Consider the following 19,959-nt stretch of genomic DNA (forward strand, 5'->3'; position numbering starts at 1 on the left):
GAAATTAGGTCGTGTTCCATACTTCCATGTCGGTGCAAGATGTCAGGACATCGACAAAGTGGTAAAGGGAAATGCAGGAGCAGCCGAGCAGGCGGCAACATCGAGTGCCAAATGGCTTGGTGCCTCTGGACTTCACGCATGGGGGACATTGGCAGCGACCAGCGAGACGCTGCCACTGCCAAGCCACTCGCTGTCCCACTGCCACAGAGGCCCAGCCAGGCCGGTGGCATGCATGTGGCTAGCTTTGATGGCTGTGGTGCCCCCTGGCCCTGGCATTGGAAGCAGCCTGCCCAATGGAACGCCATGTCTCAGGGGAGGGGAGCCGTTCAGAGCGGGAGGACGAAGGTGAAAAGCTAGCGCTGGGGGTACTTGGGTTGGGTTAAGATTATGTCTACGCGCCGCTCCCAATTAGAATGAGCACATGCGCCGCGCCACAATCATGGGTGCCTGCTTCCCACCCGTCACGCCGGCCATGTGCTCGCTTTCTCGGACCCTGGGAAAAAGAAAATCGCCTAGCGATCATCACACCCCTGCCACCGCCACGGCACTCCTGCGCGCCGAGGTTGCTGTAAATTTCAAGAAATCGCAGCAGATTTCAGGAGAGATCTCGTCGGTTTTCCGCGAGAGAGGGTTGCTAGTGATCGGCTACGACGAGGCGCAGGTTGGTCCGGAAATGAATTCGTTTTGTCCATGCTCTCTCGTGGGTTTCGCTAGTATCCACGGTGCGCGCTGGACCACGGGGAGCTTTGGAAACATCCGTTCCGTTGGCCGGCGGCGTCCGTGATCCTGCGGCACCTGTCCTTGGATTTTTAGCGTGTAAATTAGTCAAAAGCAGCTGAGCTTTTTTTGCCCCGGCCCCTTCATCGTTGTCGCGCATAGGAAAAAAAGGAAAATGAAATCGAGTCGTCGGTGATTGTGAATTATTGAGATATGGAGCTGTCTAGGGTTCTAACAATCCTTGCCAGGCGACACGCTTAGGAGCAAAGCAATGCTCTGTCGGTCCCGGTGTTACGGCCTGAGCCCTGAGGTGATCACAAAGGACACTCTTGAGTCTTGACTCTCCTCCTGCCTGCCAGTATTAGTTTTGCTTTGCTGCTTTACCTCGCCGTCGCCGGCCGTAGAATTCAAGGTTCAGGCAGCAATCCTATACGCCGTCACCTGGAGCGTAGCTAGGACCGTAGGACGCGTGCACATTCGTAAAGCTATGTATACATCGTACTCGCGACAACCTTCTCTGAACCGAAGCTGCTGAACTGCAATGCATGGAGACTGAAGGCACTGTGCGCATGTGCTGCGCAGCCACTCTTCGTTCTTGTAGGTAGCGAGCGATCACTGGGGCACTGACTAATTGAGTCATTGTTCATCAATCATCATCATGTATCCGGTAGACCAGTATCCTTCGTAACTAGCGTTGATGAAGATAACCCTGGTGTGTAGGTGGTGCAGAAGAACCAACCAGAAAAAAAAACATGGAATTGCAGTGTAAGGAAGGCAAGATACTGGCTCCATTAATCGTTCATGTAATGCAGAACAAAAATTGTTAGGAGAGGGACGTACTGATGCTGGCCTCACCTTTTCGATCTTAGCTTCTTAGGTGAGCTAAGGTGAAATCCTTGGCGCAGTAGGTAGGTTGGTGCGTGCTCCTTGTTACCTAATATGCGTACCAAGGGAGATTAGGGGCCTGTCTAAAGAAGAGTCAGTTTTAACATCGTTTTGGTAATGCGGAAGATGAGCTGCTAGTGACCTAGCGACACCAACCAGAAAGGCACAAAAGTCCTGGTTTCTTCAGCCCTCCGGGAACCTTACTTGGCCTGTGTAGGACAAGCTCAATTAACTATCTTAGTGCTGAGTAAGCGTGCGACCTTTGCTTGCTAACAACTCAATGAGCTGACAAAAGTACCAGTAGTACCCTTTTACACTTTACTAGTAGGAGTACGTCAGTGTGTGAGAGACAGTTCACTAATTTTTGTCGATCAAGTACTATTTACACCGTAGAAATGTGATTATATGAGCTCTAATATTAGACAAGTGTCTGTATTGCACTGGCGTCTGGGTTAAAATTATCCATTTTGATCGTGTGATGGTTTGCTTACACATGACTTGCAAATTTGCACAGAATACTGAAACATTTAGGAAAAGATACCGGTTTAAGATGAGCCTTTTGCAGGCAGGCAGACCTAGGTGACCATCCAACTGAGGCCAGACATGCTACCCTGTTTACTACACGGTACAACGGTAGTAAATTCGAATTCAATACGTTCAGGAATCAGGAACCAGACGAGCAAGCACTTAATGTACGCGTGCGCTCTTTCACCACGCCGTGACAAAGGCTTTTGCCGTCGCAGCTCGTGACCCTCCTCCCTCCTTGGTCTCGGTCTCGGACGATCAGTGATGCGAGCTCGTAGCTAGGACCCCCACAGCCCGGCCGGGCCCGGACGCGCACCCACGACGCCATGCTACTCTGTAGTACTAGTCTGTACTGCCTGCGGCCAGAGCAGGACAAGGGAGAAAGATCGTCTCCACGCGGCCGCGGCGGTGGCGCGAGCCTCGGCCGCAGGCGGATGGGCCGTTTCTTTCGACGGCGCTGCACACTCCGCGCGCGCGCGGGTGTGGCGGGGACAGCGGCGTGCCGGACCCGTCTTGGCCAGACGCGGGCATCATTGGGGACTTGGCACGCTAGTGCCGCCGCTCCCACTCGGCTCATCATGTGCCGGGCCGGGGACCGGGCGGTGGAGGCTAGCTCGCGCGGACAGAGCCGTCGCCGTCGCTGTTCGTAGCATGTAGCCGGGCGTCGCCGTCGTCTTCGTCTGTTCCGGCCGGGGCGGCCGGTGGCGTCGCCTCTGCAAGCGGGCTGTACCACTCGCGCACGATGTGTAACTCCTCTGATGTATTGCTACCGACTACTAAAGAGGGGTGTGGTGGAGGGCTGCTTGTATGGAGGAAAATTACACGGTTGGGTCTTGGGCGCACCCAAGGAATGCAGGAAGCAGGATCATTCCGATTGCATGTCGGTCACCTAATGTAGTGTTAAGTCAGTGGCCGGTAGGCGATAGCTTTCTGGTGATTAGTGTGGGACAGTGGGGGTGCTCCGTTGCTGTGTCCTCGCTCATGGCGCCGGACGGATCGTCAGATCCATGGAGTATATTTTCTGTCTTTTGTGCACAAAAGAAACACAAACAATCCTCCAGGAGAATTCGAAATAATTTGGGAGCTGCGGTTAGAAATTTTCGCCATGATTACAATACAAAAGGAAGGCCCAAAACAGCCACTTTTGTCTGCACTGCTTGTGTCTCGGGCACCATTAATTTCTACGAAGTACTCGTGTTAAAATATGGTTTTGGCACTTGACACGATATACGTGTGTGCTGATAATCTATGTACACCAGTATAGAAAGATAATGCAAGAAACATTTATCCTTCACTATAACCACTCTCCAAAGTTTCAGGTGTGCTGATATCAAATTTGGATACCCATTTCCTAAGTATTAGCATTTTCGCAAGAAAAAACTGTTTAGCAAAGCCTACATACATTTCATTTCAACTGCATTTGGTACTCTATATTCCTCATGCTAACTTAAGGGCAGGGGACCCGGACCTGGGTGTCCATCTCGTTCTATCAGGCAAGGACTTTCGTCTCTGTTCAGCACAGGAAACATATTCATCGATCGGAGGAAGACTCGGCTCCCCCTTGTCATCTTTTGGAATTTGCCCCCTTATTAGCTATAAAATAATATAAAAAATGACAAGGTGGAACATTAATCATAGAAAGCATCACAAGGAAAAACGAAAATTCTGCAGACCAATTTACATACCTTTGACGCCCAGTGTCTTTCAGCTTGTTGGCAAACATCCCTGATATCTCTTCCCGACATCCTGCATTCAGGTCAGAACTAGTCACAAATGAATGACTGCAAACAGGGCAGCTGTCTCAAATTATTATTCAACAGTTTGAGTAGCAGTATGAATTCAGCAAATGATCCTTTGAATCAACCAAGTAGACAGGTAATGTTCCTTGGAATTACACGGATGTTGAAAGTGTAACATAAACATGTAAAAACTAGTACGTACTCTTCAGTGGCCAATGAAAATTGGACCAATTCAGATTTAGTCAAGTGCTTGGCATACTGGGCAGCTATTTCCATACGAGTTTGCTGATCCGGTAAGCCAAAACAGATGATTGAATCAAAGCGGCTGCAAATGTCCACCCATAAAAAGAAACATGTTAGAGGTACTTTTCACTAAAATAATATGTATTAGCAATATGATCAGGACGATCAGAATGCTACAAGGTTATGCAGCTTAATTAGTTGTTGTTGAACTATTGGCTCGTTAGTAGCCTATTAGACATTGATATAACAGGAAATAGGCGACAAAAAAACACAAGGGAGCTTTTGCAAGAGAACAGGAACTGCCAAAACTATCTGGGACTGCTTGCAATAAAAGAAAAGATACATCAATAGAAAACTACACCTGATGAGAGCTGGATCAAGGTCCTCCTTTCTATTTGTTGCAGCAATAACTACCACCCTTCTATCTTGCTCAAATCCATCAATCTTCACAAAACAAACATATTTAGTATGGTAGAAAGATGTACTGTATGGTGATAAAGGAATGCTTGAATGGCTTCTAATGAGCCACAATGGATGATAATTTTTCGAAAAAATGACAATGGCTTTGCATGTGGATGTCAACACACACAAGTGACTTGTGGAGGTAAGGTAACTGACAAAGTCCAACAGAACAATAAAATTCTTTTTGGTTTCTTCTCGATCAATAATTGCACAAAATGTGCATATCAGGAGATAGTAATAGAATCAATTTATGATAACCTAAATGGAAAAGAAACAAGGACCCTACCTGTCGCAGAATTACTGACAGGATTCTTCGTGTAGCTTCATGCATTTCACTGTCTCGTGCAATAGCAAAAGAGTCCACCTATAACAAGGATATCCGAATTATGAAAAGAGGTAAGTTGAAACTTCAGAATAACAAGAAATTCACAGTATAATACCCAACAAAAGGACACATTGCACTTGTGTATCCTTAAATTGTTGTATGGTCCAAAGAGGAAGACATATACCTCATCTAGGAATATAATACCTCCATCAGGAAGATCATTTGCAAGTGAAAAAACAGATCCCAACAGGCGCTCGCTTTCACCATAATATTTTGACATAACAACTTCAAGTGGCACATATAGTAGTGGAACTCCCTAGCAAATGAGACAAGCAAGCAACAAATTAGTTCTGTTAAAATCATATTTGGCATCATCCATAAATTTATAGAAAAGAAATCAAATGTTACTTGAATAACATAGAAGACATATTTCAGAAGTACTTATTGAAAACAATCCAAAGTATAAACTACTTACTGCTTGTTTGGCAATAACTCGAGCCGAAGATGTCTTGCCCGTCCCTAAAATGATGAATGGTAACTGGTAAACGTGTGAACACAAAGCCAGAGGGCAGAAGCAATCATGCCAGTGGAATGTAACAAAGAATATGTGGGTTTTCCAGCATCAGGTTTTGCATGCAAGAAACACTTGTGGTTTCTTCTTACAAAAATTCAGTGTAACAAACTTCCTAAGCTTTATTGCGAAATAACTGCAATGAAATTCTCTTCTAAGTTCTAACGCAGCTCTCAGCATCATGAACAAGAGGACTGCAAGAACTTCTTTTTTCTAGGCATAGTAAATCGAAGTCAGACTCAGCAACTCACCAGGTGGGCCTTCAAACAAAACAGCTCGAGGACGATTTGTCTCAAATTTGCAGCGCGTACCGCGAGCAATGTCATCATACACTTCAGGACTCTGTAAAGCCAAGAGTATGGTATCCTCTATTTCCCTAGAAATGGAAGAAGAAACATGTTGAAGCTTAAAGACCATGATTCTACAATGGAGTACATAATCATTTATCTATTAAGTTATAATCATGATTCTACATTGAAGTACACAATCATTTATCTAAGTTATAAGGCTAATAGTATGTCCCAACTGGCTGCGGTTTAAAATCTTCAAAACTGAGCAATCAAAATGCGTCAAGAAGATGTTACTTCTGCTTCTGTAAATACATATTTAACTGGATAATATTTAAACTTTCCTGTTCTAAAAAAATGTTCAGTTTTTTCCCTGCAGACCAAAGCTGATTTTGACTATCGAGAATTTGTCCGTTATTCTAATGTTCATGGTACACTAAGCACCTGGTATAGAAAAAAGAGAAATGGCAAGCTGGTTGCACATACCTTTTCTGAGGTTCATATCCCGCAAGGTTCTCCCAGATTACAGTTCCATCCATTGGAACACTAGATGTTTCGTCAAATCCATAGACTCTAACTCCCATAGCCTCTAAATCGGATATAATTTTCTCCATAGAGGGTATAAGTTTAGATCTCTGACCACTTCCTTTTCTCAGTGTGTTTTTATTGCCCTTCCCTGATGACCCCTTAACATCTTTCTCGCCAGCTACTTTTAAAGCACTGATCAAAGCTTCAAGTTCTTTCAAACTAAAACTCCCACGCTTGATGAATTCAATTTCCTGAATGATTGATCAGGTATGACATTAATTATGATATATTGAGAAAATGCAGGATAAACTCCTTTTCAAAGTCTTCAAATGATTGAAAAATACTAACAGAATAATCCGATCCAATAAGTGGCTCGAATATTAAAACACAGAGACCATCTTCATTGAGATCTCCAGTGCTATTCTTCTTGGGAGGGTTCAATGTGATTTGTCGCGCAGCTGGACTAGAAAAGAAGCACTTGATTAAACACACAGTATACTGGTATAAATATGCAAAACCTGGGAAGCCATATATCTACAAAATGGACCAAATCACAAAGGCCATTTGCAGGAAAAAGATTCAATTGGAGACAAATAATGCAGTTCTCACAACTGTCCACCTCACTCCTCCATTCGTCCCAGCATTTTAACATATAGCGTAGACATGATCCTATTAGCATGGCCAAACACTATTGAGGGGAAGGAGAGGGAGAAAAGTGCAGGTATTTGGATTTTGATGGATGGAGAATTCACCAATAAAGAAGTATGGCAGCATGTAATAGAACCCTCGTTGGTCAATTTAAAGTATGCCAATATAAGCAAAAGGAAATCATGGCCTAGACATGAGCTTTATCAGAAGCAAAAAAAAAACATATAGCATATATCTCAACAAAAAGTTGATGAAGAATTGAAGATTAAAGCTGATTTTTTTGTGGGATTTGTTCTTGCCATGAATAGCAAAAAGGTAATTGTATAATATACTGATGGGATAGAAAAACACGGCTTTGTTTGCTAACCTGTCCCAAGCACGCACTAACACCTCCGAGCCACCACCATGTTGTTCTGCCTCAAGTCCGATGTGGGTTACAAGATCAACAATGAGGTGTGATATATTGCAAGTAGATGGCATGTCGAATTTAACAACCACCTGTTCAGAAACAAACCAAATCAGAAAAATATAATCATGGTACGGAAAGTCATATTGCATGCCATATCTAGAAAAAAATCTACTGCTGTGCTCTAATAGCAACCATGCATATAATTTCAAAATCTTCCTACTTCACAGTTGTACTGACACTCATATTCACCTGTTTCAACATTTACCAATCACTCCACGTCCTCTTAAATTTCTTCTTTCTACCATTAGGGGCTCCAGCAAACCATTATTTATGGATTGCAGATAACTCAATTTCGCGAAAATGGGAGCCAACGGGACGATTTTTCAACACTGGCTACACATTTTTTTTGGGGGGGGGGGGGGGGGGGGGGGGGTTGCAAGAACAACCTTTTGGCCCTTCACTGCCACATCAAACTGCGGGTATGACCCGCGCTGCATCCCTCGGCTCTGTGCGAGCTCCATTATCCTCTTTCTCTCCTTGCGGGCCAAATCCTCCCCCTCGGTGGGATCAGTACTCACAGCCGCGCCGACTGAGCCCTGTAAACACAGGCGAAGCTCACGCCATGCCAACATCATTCTCCGAATAACACAGAATTTCGAGTAGAAGAGAAGCCAAATATCACAACCTGCTCATTGCCGTCGGCGTAGACTACCGGAAGCGTCGCGAGAGCGGCGGCCGCACCGATAGCGAGATAGGCGGAGGAGGAGGACGATGCCGAAGCCCCACGCGCCGAAGCGAGGGGCGTGGCATTGAGAAACCCTAGGCGGCGTGACCCTGGCGCAACGGACGGCGAGGCGGCAGCGTGAGGCTTCTGGAGAGGAGGGAGAGGTGCGGAGGACGATGAGGAAGCCGAAGCCGCCGATTCAGTGTGCAGCGGCCGGAGGAGGCGGCGCAGCGGGAGGCGGCGGCGGAGGAGCATGGCCATGCCGGGCTCGCCGCCGGGGAAGACCGGCTCGGTGTCACGTGGTGTTGGGCTCCGAGAGCGTGGGACAGCGTGGCTCGAGGTCGTCCGGTCCGGAGGAAGCTGCCGGAGTATTCGCGGCGGGGGTTCGTTTCGCAGTTGGGCTTTGCCTTGCCCCCTGCCCACGAAAGAACAAAGCGTCATGCGGCGATACGTCTTCATGTGACGTTTACGTTTTGCTCGTAGACGAACGCGCTAGGTTTTCTAGGCCGGGCCGAGAAGTTCTTTATTGGGCCGTATTCTTTCAATGGGCCAGTTGAAATAAACAGAGGTGGACAGATTCCGGCCCGGCCGGCCGGCCAGCCATCCCAAATATTGCAACCTGCCTGTTTTATTCACGAGCGTATACGGCGAGAAATTTGCCTCGCTGAACTCAAATGTGTGTATCTGCTCCCTCTACATTACATTGTAATCTCTATGCTGATTTTCTGTAAAGAATCAAAAGCTCTTTAGTAGTGCTAGGCTGCTAGGTAGCTAGTAGCTACGATCACCATTGAAGGCCATCAAGAAGAGACCAGCTGCTTGAAGTTGATGGGGGCGGCGAATCCCATCTGCGGCGGCGCGGAGAAGATGGCCACGGCGCCCTTCCTGGACGTGGCCTGCGTGCCGTGCACCCCGTCCCAGAACAGGTACTCGTCGCGGTCGGAGCAGTAGGTGGCGTTGGGCGTGCACCCCGTCTGCGCGTTGAGCCGCCCCCCGCCGCAGCACGCGCTGGCCACCTCCCGGAAGCCGGCGGCGGCCGGGTGCGCCGTGAAGTAGGACACCACGTTGTACGAGCTGCCGACGGAGTAGCGCGCCCCGGGGAGCGCGCCGGAGGCGGTGAGGTTGGCCAGCAGCGCCCGGAGCGCGTCGTTGAAGCCCCTGGCGAGCGCGTTGGCGCCGTCGACGCACCGGGCCGCGCCGTCCGGGGAGGTGACCCGCACCAACGGGACGCACCCGAGCGGCGGCACGTCGACGATCCCGAACCGCCGCGCCCCGAGGCTGTGGAGCGCCCGCACGTGCCGCGTGTAGTTGGACAGCAGGTCCGCGTAGAAGGACGGCACCTCGCTCGCCGACCGGTTCTGCTGCAGGAACGCGAACATGTCGTTGCCGCCGTCGCTGATGAGGAAGAGGGACTTGGACAGCAGCTCATCGACGGACGGCGAGCCCTGGCCGCCGCCGCTCGCCGCCATCTTGGACTTGGTGTCCGCGAAGTACTCGATTTGCTTCGTCAACGTGATGGTGTTCCCCTGGTCCATTGACATACACGCGGGCAAGGACAGTTAGAACACGGATCGAGATGAGCTAGAACGGCGACCAAATAATGATCAAGAATAAATACCGTGGATAAAAAGGTACGACCCCCCGTCGCTCTCGCTGGCGACCCGGGGGGGGCGCCGCGCGCCGCCTGATGGAGTAATGGGCTTGGCCCATTTATTCTAAAGCAATAAAAGAATTTAAAGCCCACTATTAATGCTAGGGAATCAATGTTTAATTCCGTACCGGGAATTGAGGAGGATCTCAACCGACTTAAAAGGTGGACTTCTTGTACACCACTTGTGAAGCCGGTAAGAGGAGGACGGTGAACCACACGCGCGCGCGCGCTCGCTCGCCTCGCCGGGCCGGGCCGGGCCGGGCCGAGGCACGGCACGGCACGGCACGGCGCACCAGAGCACTGAGGCAACTCGGCTCCTCTCTTCTCCCTCTCCAGTTGCAACAACTGAGTTCCCCAACGCTAATCTCTGCGCGCACAGAATTAGCGTGAGCAGGCCTCCGAAACCTTGCTCCTTGAGATCCTGCACGGGATAGGCGGGCAATCAGGTTTTTGGGTAACGCTTTAGCGTGACTGCTCAAAAATACTAAGGCTTTGCCCGATTGTACGACTACTTCCTGGTGGACGAGCCGAACAACTATGTCGACTACATTCTGGTGGCCGAACGACTACGTCGACTACATCTTGGTGACCGTTCGTGGGACTGCACTGCGAACATCTTCCTGCACCGATTTAGTTCGACTACTTCGACTGAGGCCAACCGAGTAGATGTCTACTCCAGTTGGTAACAGCGCAGCCAATGCCTCCGGCAACGGCCCCGCTTTAGGGTACTCCCTAAAACTTTTGTTATTTATATTGTTTATGCTTATATGTGTGATAAGTATAAACATGTTCACATGTTTTCTTTTACTCCTTAAAGTCATAGAAATATTGCTAGTTTATACATCTAATTTTGGAATTAAAATATACCGAAAATTGCCTAGATTTCTAACATTCCAAAAACCTGATTATGTTAATAGGCTTTCGGTATATAGCTTTGCTGCATCAATCAAACCATCACCTTTTGATGGTTCAAATTACAAACGTTGGCAAGAACGGCTTATACTGTGGTTAACACTATCGAGAGTGATCCATGTGAAAGAGGGTAAGCCTGAACAATTCTCTCCAGAGGAAGGGAGTGCGTTCGATGAGGCTGATATCCTCTTTCGAGGCTTGATCATTAGTGTTCTCGGTGATAACCTGGTGGATTCTTATATCCGGCTGCCAACTGGCAAAGCTTTGTGGGATGCTCTTGAGGCTCAATATGGAGTATCTGACGCCGGGAGTGAGTTGTATATCATGGAGCAGTTCCTTGAGTACAGGATGGTCGAAGACCGTTCTGTAGTGGAACAGGCTCATGAAATACATACTCTGGCAAAAGATCTCAAAAATTGCAGCAAAGAGTCCCCATGTGTGTTACCCAATAAGTTTGTGGCTGGAGGTATAATCTCTAAGCTGCCACCTTCTTGGAGGGACTTTGCTACTTCTCTAAAACATAAGAGACAGGAGTTCACAATAGATGGGCTCATAGGGACTCTTGATGTTGAGGAGAAGGCGAGAGCAAAGGACATACGTGGGAAAGGAGTTGTTGGTGCTTCAAGTGTCAATCTTGTTCAGAAGAACAACTCCAACAAGAACAAGAAAAAGCCACCGCAGAACCAACCAAAGACTAAGAAGACAACCACTTTTAAGAAGAAGAAGAAGACGGGAGCTTGCTATGTGTGCGCTAGTACGGATCACTTTGCTGCAAAGTGTCCGAACCGCAAAGGCAACAACTCCGCCAACATGGTTATTAGCGAGCCTGGAGGAACTTCGGGGTACGGTAATTTATTACCTACTGTTCTTTCAGTCTTTGGTTCACCCGAGTGGTGGGTTGAGACTGGTGCTAATATTCATGTTTGTGCTGATGCTTCTTTGTTCTCTTCTTACCAGACCGGCGGGACTTCCTCCTTGCTGATGGGGAACGGATCACATGCACGTGTTCTTGGTGTTGGTACGGTAAATCTGAAGTTTACTTCGGGGAAGACCGTGCAGCTGAAGAACGTGCAGCATGTCCCCACCATCAAGAAGAATTTAGTCAGCGGCTCTCTACTGTGTAGAGATGGTTTCAAATTAGTCTTTGAGTCCAATAAATGTATCTTGTCTAAGTTTGGTACTTTTGTTGGAAAAGGTTATGAAAGCGGAGGTTTGTTCCGTCTTTCTTTGTCAGATGTTTGTAATAAAATTGCATACAATGTTATTAACGTTGATGAAACAAATGTTTGGCATTCGAGGCTTTGTCACGTTAATTTTGGTTGTATGATGCGCTTAGCTAATTTGAGCTTAATTCCAAAGTTCACTTTTGTCAAAAATTCTAAGTGTCATGTATGTGTTGAATCAAAACAAACTCGTAAGCCTCATAAGACCGCGGAGGCAAGGAGCTTGGCACCCTTAGAATTAATTCATTCCGATTTGTGCGAAATGAATGGAGTGTTGACAAAAGGTGGTAAAAAATATTTCATGACTTTGATTGATGATAGTACTAGATTTTGTTACATCTATTTGTTGAAGTCAAAAGATGAAGCTTTACACTACTTTAAAATCTATAAAGCTGAAGTAGAAAACCAACTTGAGAGAAAGATCAAAAGAGTTAGGTCAGATCGTGGTGGCGAGTATTTCTCAAATTTATTCACTTTATTTTGCGAGGAACATGGTATTATTCATGAGAGGACGCCTCCCTATTCACCTCAGTCAAATGGGGTTGCCGAAAGAAAGAACCGCACTCTAACGGATTTGGTGAACGCCATGTTAGATACAGCGGGACTTTCCAAGGAATGGTGGGGTGAGGCTATATTGACTGCATGTCATGTCCTAAACCGTGTTCCTACAAAGAATAAAGAGATAACTCCTTTCGAGGAATGGGAGAAGAAAAGGCCAACACTGTCATACTTACGTACATGGGGTTGTTTGGCAAAAGTGAGTGTGCCAATAACCAAGAAACGTAAGCTTGGATCTAAAACTGTGGATTGTATCTTTCTAGGTTATGCTATTCACAGCGTTGGATATAGATTTTTAATAGTGAAATCTGGAGTACCTGACATGCATGTTGGTACTATAATGGAGTCCAGAGATGCTACATTTTTTGAAAACATTTTTCCCATGAGAGATGAAACAAGTTCATCTAGGCAAGAGTTCATCAAGGATGATGGCTCTGCTGAGCCGATAGAACACAATGAACATACACTTGTAGAAAATTCTGAGGAGGATAACAATGAGGCTCCGAGAAAGAGCAAGAGACAAAGGACTGTAAAGTCTTTTGGTGATGATTTCATTGTATACCTCATAGATGATACACCCAGAACCATTGAAGAGGTATATTCATCTCCTGATGCTGACTATTGGAAGGAAGCAGTAAGGAGTGAGATGGATTCTATTATGTCTAATGGAACATGGGAGGTCGTTGAACGTCCTTATGGATGTAAACCGGTTGGATGCAAGTGGGTGTTCAAGAAAAAGCTTAGGCCAGATGGTACTATTGAAAAGTACAAGGCTAGGCTTGTGGTCAAGGGTTATACACAAAAAGAAGGAGAAGATTTCTTTGACACTTATTCACCAGTTGCCCGATTGACCACAATTCGAGTGTTACTTTCCTTGGCAGCCTCTTATGGTCTTCTCGTTCATCAGATGGACGTTAAGACGGCTTTCCTCAATGGAGAGTTAGAAGAGGAGATCTATATGGATCAGCCGGATGGGTTTGTATCAAAGGGTCAAGAAGGAATGGTTTGTAAGTTGTTAAAATCTTTATATGGTCTCAAGCAAGCGCCTAAGCAGTGGCATGAAAAGTTTGATAGAACTTTGACCTCTGCCGGCTTTGTTGTGAACGAAGCTGACAGATGTGTGTACTATCGCTATGGTGGGGCTGAAGGAGTGATTTTGTGCTTGTATGTGGATGACATACTGATCTTTGGCACTAGCCTTAATGTGATTAAGGAAGTCAAAGAGTTTTTATCTCAAAATTTTGAGATGAAGGATCTGGGAGAAGCTGATGTTATCCTTAATATAAAGCTGGTAAAAGAGATCAATGGTGGGGTGATTCTTACACAGTCTCACTATGTGGAGAAGGTGTTAAGTCGCTTTGGTTATAGTGACTATAAACCTGTCTCAACACCATATGATGCCAGTTTAATTCTTAGAAAGAACAAAAGGATAATGCGAGATCAGCTGAGATATTCTCAGATCATTGGTTCATTAATGTATTTAGCGAGCGCTACAAGACCTGATATCTCGTTTGCTGTAAGCAAACTGAGCCGGTTTGTTTCAAACCCGGGAGATGATCATTGGAAGGGTCTTGAAAGAGTAATGCGCTATCTGAAGGGGACAATGAACTATGGAATTCACTACACCGGGTACCCAAGGGTACTAGAAGGGTATAGTGATTCAAATTGGATTTCTGATGCTGATGAGATAAAGGCCACAAGTGGATATGTGTTTACACTTGGTGGTGGAGCTGTTTCCTGGAAGTCTTGCAAGCAGACCATCTTAACGAGGTCAACTATGGAAGCAGAACTCACAGCATTAGATACCGCCACTGTTGAGGCTGAGTGGCTTCGTGAGCTCCTTATGGACTTGCCGATAGTTGAAAAATCGTTACCGGCAATCCTAATGAACTGTGACAATCAAACGGTAATTGTCAAGGTGAATAGTTCAAAGGATAACATGAAGTCATCTAGACATGTGAAAAGGCGGTTGAAATCTGTCAGAAAATTGAGAAACTCCGGAGTTATAGCCCTGGACTATGTTCAGACGGCTAAAAATCTGGCAGATCAGTTTACAAAGGGTCTTTCACGAAATGTGATAGACAATGCATCTATGGAATTGGGCTTGAGACCCACGTGAGTCATTCTATAGTGGAAACCTGTCCTATGTGATCGGAGATCCCGTGAATTAGGATGGTGAAACAAACTAAAGTCTGACTGTGAGAAGAGAACCTTTGTGAAAAGGGCTCATTCTGTGTATAAGGTGCATTTCTCTTCTAATCTGTATGGCAGGTTGGTCTATACCTTAATGTGTGCCAGGTGGTTTCTTTTAAACAAATGAGTTGTTTTCTTGAAACAAAGATGTTGTCCTACAGAACATCTGAAAGGAACACACCTATATGAGTTTGACCACTGGTCATGGTCTATGAGAATTGGGTATTCTCTAGAAACTCATGAAGGGCCTGGAGTATGACTCATAAGCTCCAAACCGCGGGGATGCTTTTGCAGCCTAGTACCAGTGTAGGGCTCTGGTCAAACTTGTTTGCACAAAACTGGCAATTCAAGGCATAGTCCATTGCACAGTTGTGAATAAGTGTAGCCTTTGTCCTAGATGGAAGTTCAACTTAACAGTCTCTGTCGAATACTGGTATATCAAAGAGAGAATGAGGGTATTTCTAGTGTGGCTTGAATTTCTTGGTGGGGATTGATGGAGTAATGGGCTTGGCCCATTTATTCTAAAGCAATAAAAGAATTTAAAGCCCACTATTAATGCTAGGGAATCAATGTTTAATTCCGTACCGGGAATTGAGGAGGATCTCAACCGACTTAAAAGGTGGACTTCTTGTACACCACTTGTGAAGCCGGTAAGAGGAGGACGGTGAACCACACGCGCGCGCGCGCTCGCTCGCCTCGCCGAGCCGGGCCGGGCCGTGGCCGTGGCCGTGGCCGTGGCCGTGGCCGTGGCCGTGGCCGTGGCCGAGGCCGAGGCCGAGGCGAGGCGCGGCGCGGCGCGGCACGGCCGGCCGGACGGGCGGCGCGGCGCGGCGCGGCGCGGCGTGGCGCGGCGTGGCGTGGCGTGGCGCGGTGTGATGTGATGGCTATTTTGCCGTTGACAGCAATTAATCGTGCGATTAAACGTGCAATTAAATCTGTAATTAATGGCCATAACCGCATCACCTAAATGACTCTGATGGTGTCCAGGTTCAACGAACCTGAGCACCTGAGTCACTATATAAGGAGTGCCATGTCCCTCATCCATCCTGCACCAGAGCACTGAGGCAACTCGGCTCCTCTCTTCTCCCTCTCCAGTTGCAACAACTGAGTTCCCCAACGCTAATCTCTGCGCGCACAGAATTAGCGTGAGCAGGCCTCCGAAACCTTGCTCGCCTTGAGATCCTGCACGGGATAGGCGGGCAATCAGGTTTTTGGGTAACGCTTTAGCGTGACTGCTCAAAAATACTAAGGCTTTGCCCGATTGTACGACTACTTCCTGGTGGACGAGCCGAACAACTACGTCGACTACATTCTGGTGGCCGAACGACTACGTCGACTACATCTTGGTGACCGTTCGTGGGACTGCACTGCGAACATCTTCCTGCACCGATTTAGTTCGACTACTTCGACTGAGGCCAACCGAGTAGATGTCTACTCCAGTTGGTAACAGCGCAGCCAATGCCTCCGGCAACGGCCCCGCTTTAGGGTACTCCCTAAAACTTTTGTTATTTATATTGTTTATGCTTATATGTGTGATAAGTATAAACATGTTCACATGTTTTCTTTTACTCCTTAAAGTCATAGAAATATTGCTAGTTTATACATCTAATTTTGGAATTAAAATATACCGAAAATTGCCTAGATTTCTAACACCGCCTTCCACCTCTCCCCGCGTCGTTCCCGCTGGCCGCCGCCGCCGGCAACCTCCATCCGAGCGGCGGCGGCGGCCCATGGCCGTGCCGAAGTCGGCCCGGCTCGCTCCCCCTCGCCCTCTCTTCTCTCTCCTATCTCCTTCCTCCTCCCGCCCTTAGGACCTCGCCGTCTCTTCGTCGCCGCCGGCCGCCGGGGCCGGTCCCGGCCTGCTCCTCGCCGGATCTGGGCCCCCCATGGCCGGATCCTCCGCCGGGCTTGGGTTTGGGCGCCGGATCTGCCGCCCCCGGTCGGTCCGCCGCCGTCCGGGCTGGGGCCGTGCCGCGCCGCCGCCGCTTCGGTGGCCGGGGGGCGGTCGGTGGCCATCCGTGCCGCGCCGCTGCCGCCGGGGGCCCTTGGGGCGCGGCCTGGGCGTGTCCGCGCCGCCGTCGCCGTCTCTCCGTGGCCATGGCCGTGGGCGCGCCGCTCCTGGTGTCCGCCGTCTGGGGGCGCCGTCCCCGGTCGGTCCGCCGCCGTCCGGGCTGGGTCCGCCGCCTGGGGGCGCCGTCCTCGGGGGGGGGGGGGGGGGTTGCTGGCCGCCGGCCTTCCCAGCTGGCCGAGGCCCGGGGCCGCGCCGCCGCCTCCTCCTCAGGTGGCCGGGAGGCGTGGCTGCGCCGCCGCTGCCTCGGGGCCGGGGGCCGTTGGCCTCACCCCGCCGCCTCGTGGCCGGGGGCTCGTGGCTGCCGCCGCCGCTTCGTCTGTCGGTGGCGCCGCTCGCCCAGGGCTGCCCTCCTCTCCCGTCGCTGCCTCGGGTGGCCAGGGGCGCTTGGCCGCGTCGTCGCCGCCTCGTGTGGTTGGGGAGGGGCGTCTACTGTCATCGGATTTGTGTTGGGATTAGGGTGAAGGCGAAAGCCTTGGTCCGTATGGGCCGGTGACGGCGACGCCCGAGGGCGTCGCTTACCTTGTTGAAGGCGTCACTCTTTCTCCTATGACCTCTTCAGTGAGCTTTTCAGGTGAAAGCCTAGACCATGTTGGTCGGACAACGACGGCGCCTTTACGTCGCTCCCTCGCTGTGGGCGTTGTCTTGAAAGCTCTTGCCGGTGACGGTCGATTGCTCTTCTCGGAGAGGATCCGCTTCTGCGCCTGCCTTTGCTTAGTTCCTCTACATCGTCTAGGTCGCGTTGGTCGTCGGTTGGCGGTTCTTTGTTGTTGTACTATGCTAGCGGATGCTTTGCCGCTGTGTTGCTTTGGCGGATGCTTTGCCGCCATCGTCGTTGGTGAGAGTTCTCTTCGGGCGGATGCTTTGCCGCCGATATTGGTTGGTCGGGTGGATGCTTTGCCACCTTGTTTGTGTTGCGGATCTTCGCATCTTTGGCGATGTAGCTCTTTTGCAGGTTCAGTTGTTGGTTGGTGCTGCGCCGGTCTTAGGTTTGTAGGGTTGGAGGTGTTCTCCTCTGTTGTGCTTCTGCTGCTGTGTCTGTTTTGGTTTTTGGGTGTTTGTCTGTGTTTTTTTCAGTTTTTCTCTGTGTTTTAGTCCTTTGTGATCTTGTGTCGGTCAAGTTCTGTTTGGCCGCATCAAGAATTGTCTGTAAACTGCTTTCTTCTTAATGAAATACGTGTTCAGCCACGGTCGCGAAAAAAAAATGATCAAGAATTGACTTTTTCTTTTTTTCCCCCTAAGACGTGTTCTGGCACGACCAAATCCGATGTACTCACGGTGGTGTCGAGGATGCCGGATCCCCCAGATGCGTAGTTGGCGCCACGGAGCCCTTTCAGGATTTGGCGGCTCGTTCGTGGCGTCAGGGACAGGTAAGCCGGCGGGCTCCTCTTGAAACCCAACAGTTTCGCTGCATTTCAGTTTGCATTGCACCCGTGCATTGTCAATTTCACGCATGATTACAAACAGAACAATTTCAGACAGTTGAATTCAAGATGACTTGCACTGACCGACGAAGTCGGCGACGTTGTAGCCATTGCTGAACCGTCCGGTGGGCCTGGAGTGCGGGAAGTCGATGCCGTAGGGGAGCTGCAGCGCGGCGTTCCCCGGCAGGTACTGGTTGTTCCCCACGTCCACCGTCGAGTCGCCGAACACGTACACCGCCGGCACCAGGTTCACCTCCTGATCTCCCCCGGGCGCGGCCGCCGCCGGCGAGGCAAGCAGGCTGATGACGCAGACAAGAAGCACCACTGGCGCCATGATCAGAGACTTGCAACCGGCAATGCTCACCCTAATCATGGCGCCTGCAGCTAAATGGGTAGTATCTAGCTACTAATTATATGTATATTCAGACAGATGGGATTTGCCGCAGTGCCTTTCAGCTAGCAAATTAAAGCTATATAACTGTAGAGGGGATTTGCTAGTTTCTGCCTTCTGCGATTGCAACAAGATGAATTGCAGTACAAGGTAGTTGGTGAGCTGCAGGGAATATGTGCCTGGAATGGCTGCGAGGCAAACTCCCTGTTGCTGCTGGAGCCAGGCCATGCTCCCATCCTTTTTATAGAGAGAAAGAACTCTGCCCAGGACACAGTCGCATATGCATCCGTTATGGTCCTGCGTATATGCCGTGACCAGCAAGCGATCGATCCGTTGAATAAAAGCTCTAGCAGCCAGAACCATGCTCATCTGATCTTCTCTTTTGCATCAACTGCTCTCTTCTCCTCTGAATTTCTGACCTGACGAGAGAGTCGATCTCTTCTTCGCACAAGGTTCCCTTTTTTTTAATGGATGGATAGTTGGATTTGAAAGCCATTTGGCCTCGTTGTTCCTTGTCAACCTCTCCCACTGCCATAGCGGCGATATACAGATGTCGACCCATGCATGATAAACAAGACCATGACTGTTTGTCCATGATCAAACAGGAGTATCTGCCTCTGCCTGATTGATCAGAAAATGGATCCAAAGTTGAATCAGTCATTGCTCAACGGTTTTGGCCCCGTTTGGTTTGTAGCGTGCTAGTAAATAGTGACATTTTGACTGTTAATTACGGTGTCAAACAAAGTCAGTTTACAAAACCAATTTCAGAACCCCCGCGCTAGTGACCCTGAAGAATCTAATGAGGCATTCGACCGCACGATTAGAGGATGATTACTGCAGCATCACTGTAGCAAATCATTAATTAATTACCGTCATTAGATTCGTCGTGAAAAATTACACCCATTTCTGAAAAAAATTTGCAAATAGATTTTATTTAGCACAACATGCATGCGAGATTCCCTTTGTAGCGCTAGATAGCGCTTCAAAACCAAACAAAGGCCTTTGTATATGTGCGCGTGTGTAACTGCCCTGTTATATATTCATGCGTGAGTAATGCGACGTCTCCCTTGACTTTGATAATTTCTGATCCGGTCAGAATACTGGATGCAAATATATAATCTCGCATATGGTCTTTAACTAATTCTTCAAAGCGACCTCACTTTAGTTAATATCAATCATCAATCATACTTGTTCGAACTGGCCAGTGAAACAATTATACACACACACACACTCTCTTCCAATGCAAGCACTGTACAGCACTGAGCACCAACTCAATATAGAATTTGTCTGGATTGCTCCATGTATATGTGAGTGTGGCTGCGGGGATCGTGTCCGATCATTGAGGGAGAGTACGTAGTGGATTGCTCTGCACTCCAACCCTGTATGAGAAAGCAACCAAGTGGAGCGAGCAAAAAGGCCCGCATCCTGTAACAAGATAACAGATGAAACACAATCAAAGCAAATGATAGTGCGAGC

General features: G+C 48.5%; 2 protein-coding genes across 2 annotated transcripts; both read right to left on the reverse strand.

Moving 5' to 3' along the window:
- Window positions 1–3,305: 3,305 nt before the first annotated feature.
- Window positions 3,306–8,506, reverse strand: LOC120657191. Its single transcript, XM_039935461.1, has 13 exons — window positions 8,025–8,506; window positions 7,786–7,935; window positions 7,298–7,428; window positions 6,631–6,745; window positions 6,241–6,533; window positions 5,719–5,843; window positions 5,372–5,415; window positions 5,081–5,212; window positions 4,858–4,935; window positions 4,471–4,553; window positions 4,069–4,191; window positions 3,813–3,873; window positions 3,306–3,720 (listed from the first exon to the last, which is right to left on the reverse strand). Exons 1-13 carry the CDS (start codon window positions 8,502–8,504, stop codon window positions 3,565–3,567), a joined length of 1,971 nt encoding a protein of 656 aa, XP_039791395.1. The 5' UTR covers window positions 8,505–8,506; the 3' UTR covers window positions 3,306–3,564.
- A 167-nt stretch (window positions 8,507–8,673) lies between these two features.
- On the reverse strand, window positions 8,674–18,682 carry LOC120657195 (GDSL esterase/lipase At2g04570-like). Its single transcript, XM_039935464.1, has 3 exons — window positions 18,177–18,682; window positions 17,946–18,076; window positions 8,674–9,589 (listed from the first exon to the last, which is right to left on the reverse strand). The coding sequence occupies exons 1-3, from the start codon at window positions 18,463–18,465 to the stop codon at window positions 8,864–8,866; spliced, it is 1,146 nt and encodes a 381-aa protein (XP_039791398.1). The 5' UTR covers window positions 18,466–18,682; the 3' UTR covers window positions 8,674–8,863.
- Window positions 18,683–19,959: the final 1,277 nt, after the last annotated feature.

Source organism: Panicum virgatum, chromosome 1N, assembly GCF_016808335.1.
Source record: "Panicum virgatum strain AP13 chromosome 1N, P.virgatum_v5, whole genome shotgun sequence".
Taxonomy (NCBI): Eukaryota; Viridiplantae; Streptophyta; class Magnoliopsida; order Poales; family Poaceae; genus Panicum; species Panicum virgatum.

What these genes read in the sequence shown, in the direction of transcription:
- LOC120657191 (XM_039935461.1), bottom strand. Translation starts at nt 8,504, where the DNA reads ATGACGCTTTGTTCTTTCGTGGGCAGGGGGCAAGGCAAAGCCCAACTG. An exon ending in TTAGTGCGTGCTTGGGACAG is followed by an intron (nt 6,746 to 7,297) that starts GTTAGCAAACAA and finishes CTTCTTTTCTAG; the next exon opens with TCCAGCTGCGCGACAAATCA. An exon ending in TGTCAGTAATTCTGCGACAG is followed by an intron (nt 4,554 to 4,857) that starts GTAGGGTCCTTG and finishes TGTTTTGTGAAG; the next exon opens with ATTGATGGATTTGAGCAAGA.
- LOC120657195 (XM_039935464.1), bottom strand. Translation starts at nt 18,465, where the DNA reads ATGATTAGGGTGAGCATTGCCGGTTGCAAGTCTCTGATCATGGCGCCA. An exon ending in CAACGTCGCCGACTTCGTCG is followed by an intron (nt 18,077 to 18,176) that starts GTCAGTGCAAGT and finishes ACTGAAATGCAG; the next exon opens with CGAAACTGTTGGGTTTCAAG. An exon ending in CCGGCATCCTCGACACCACC is followed by an intron (nt 9,590 to 17,945) that starts GTGAGTACATCG and finishes TCAATGGACCAG; the next exon opens with GGGAACACCATCACGTTGAC.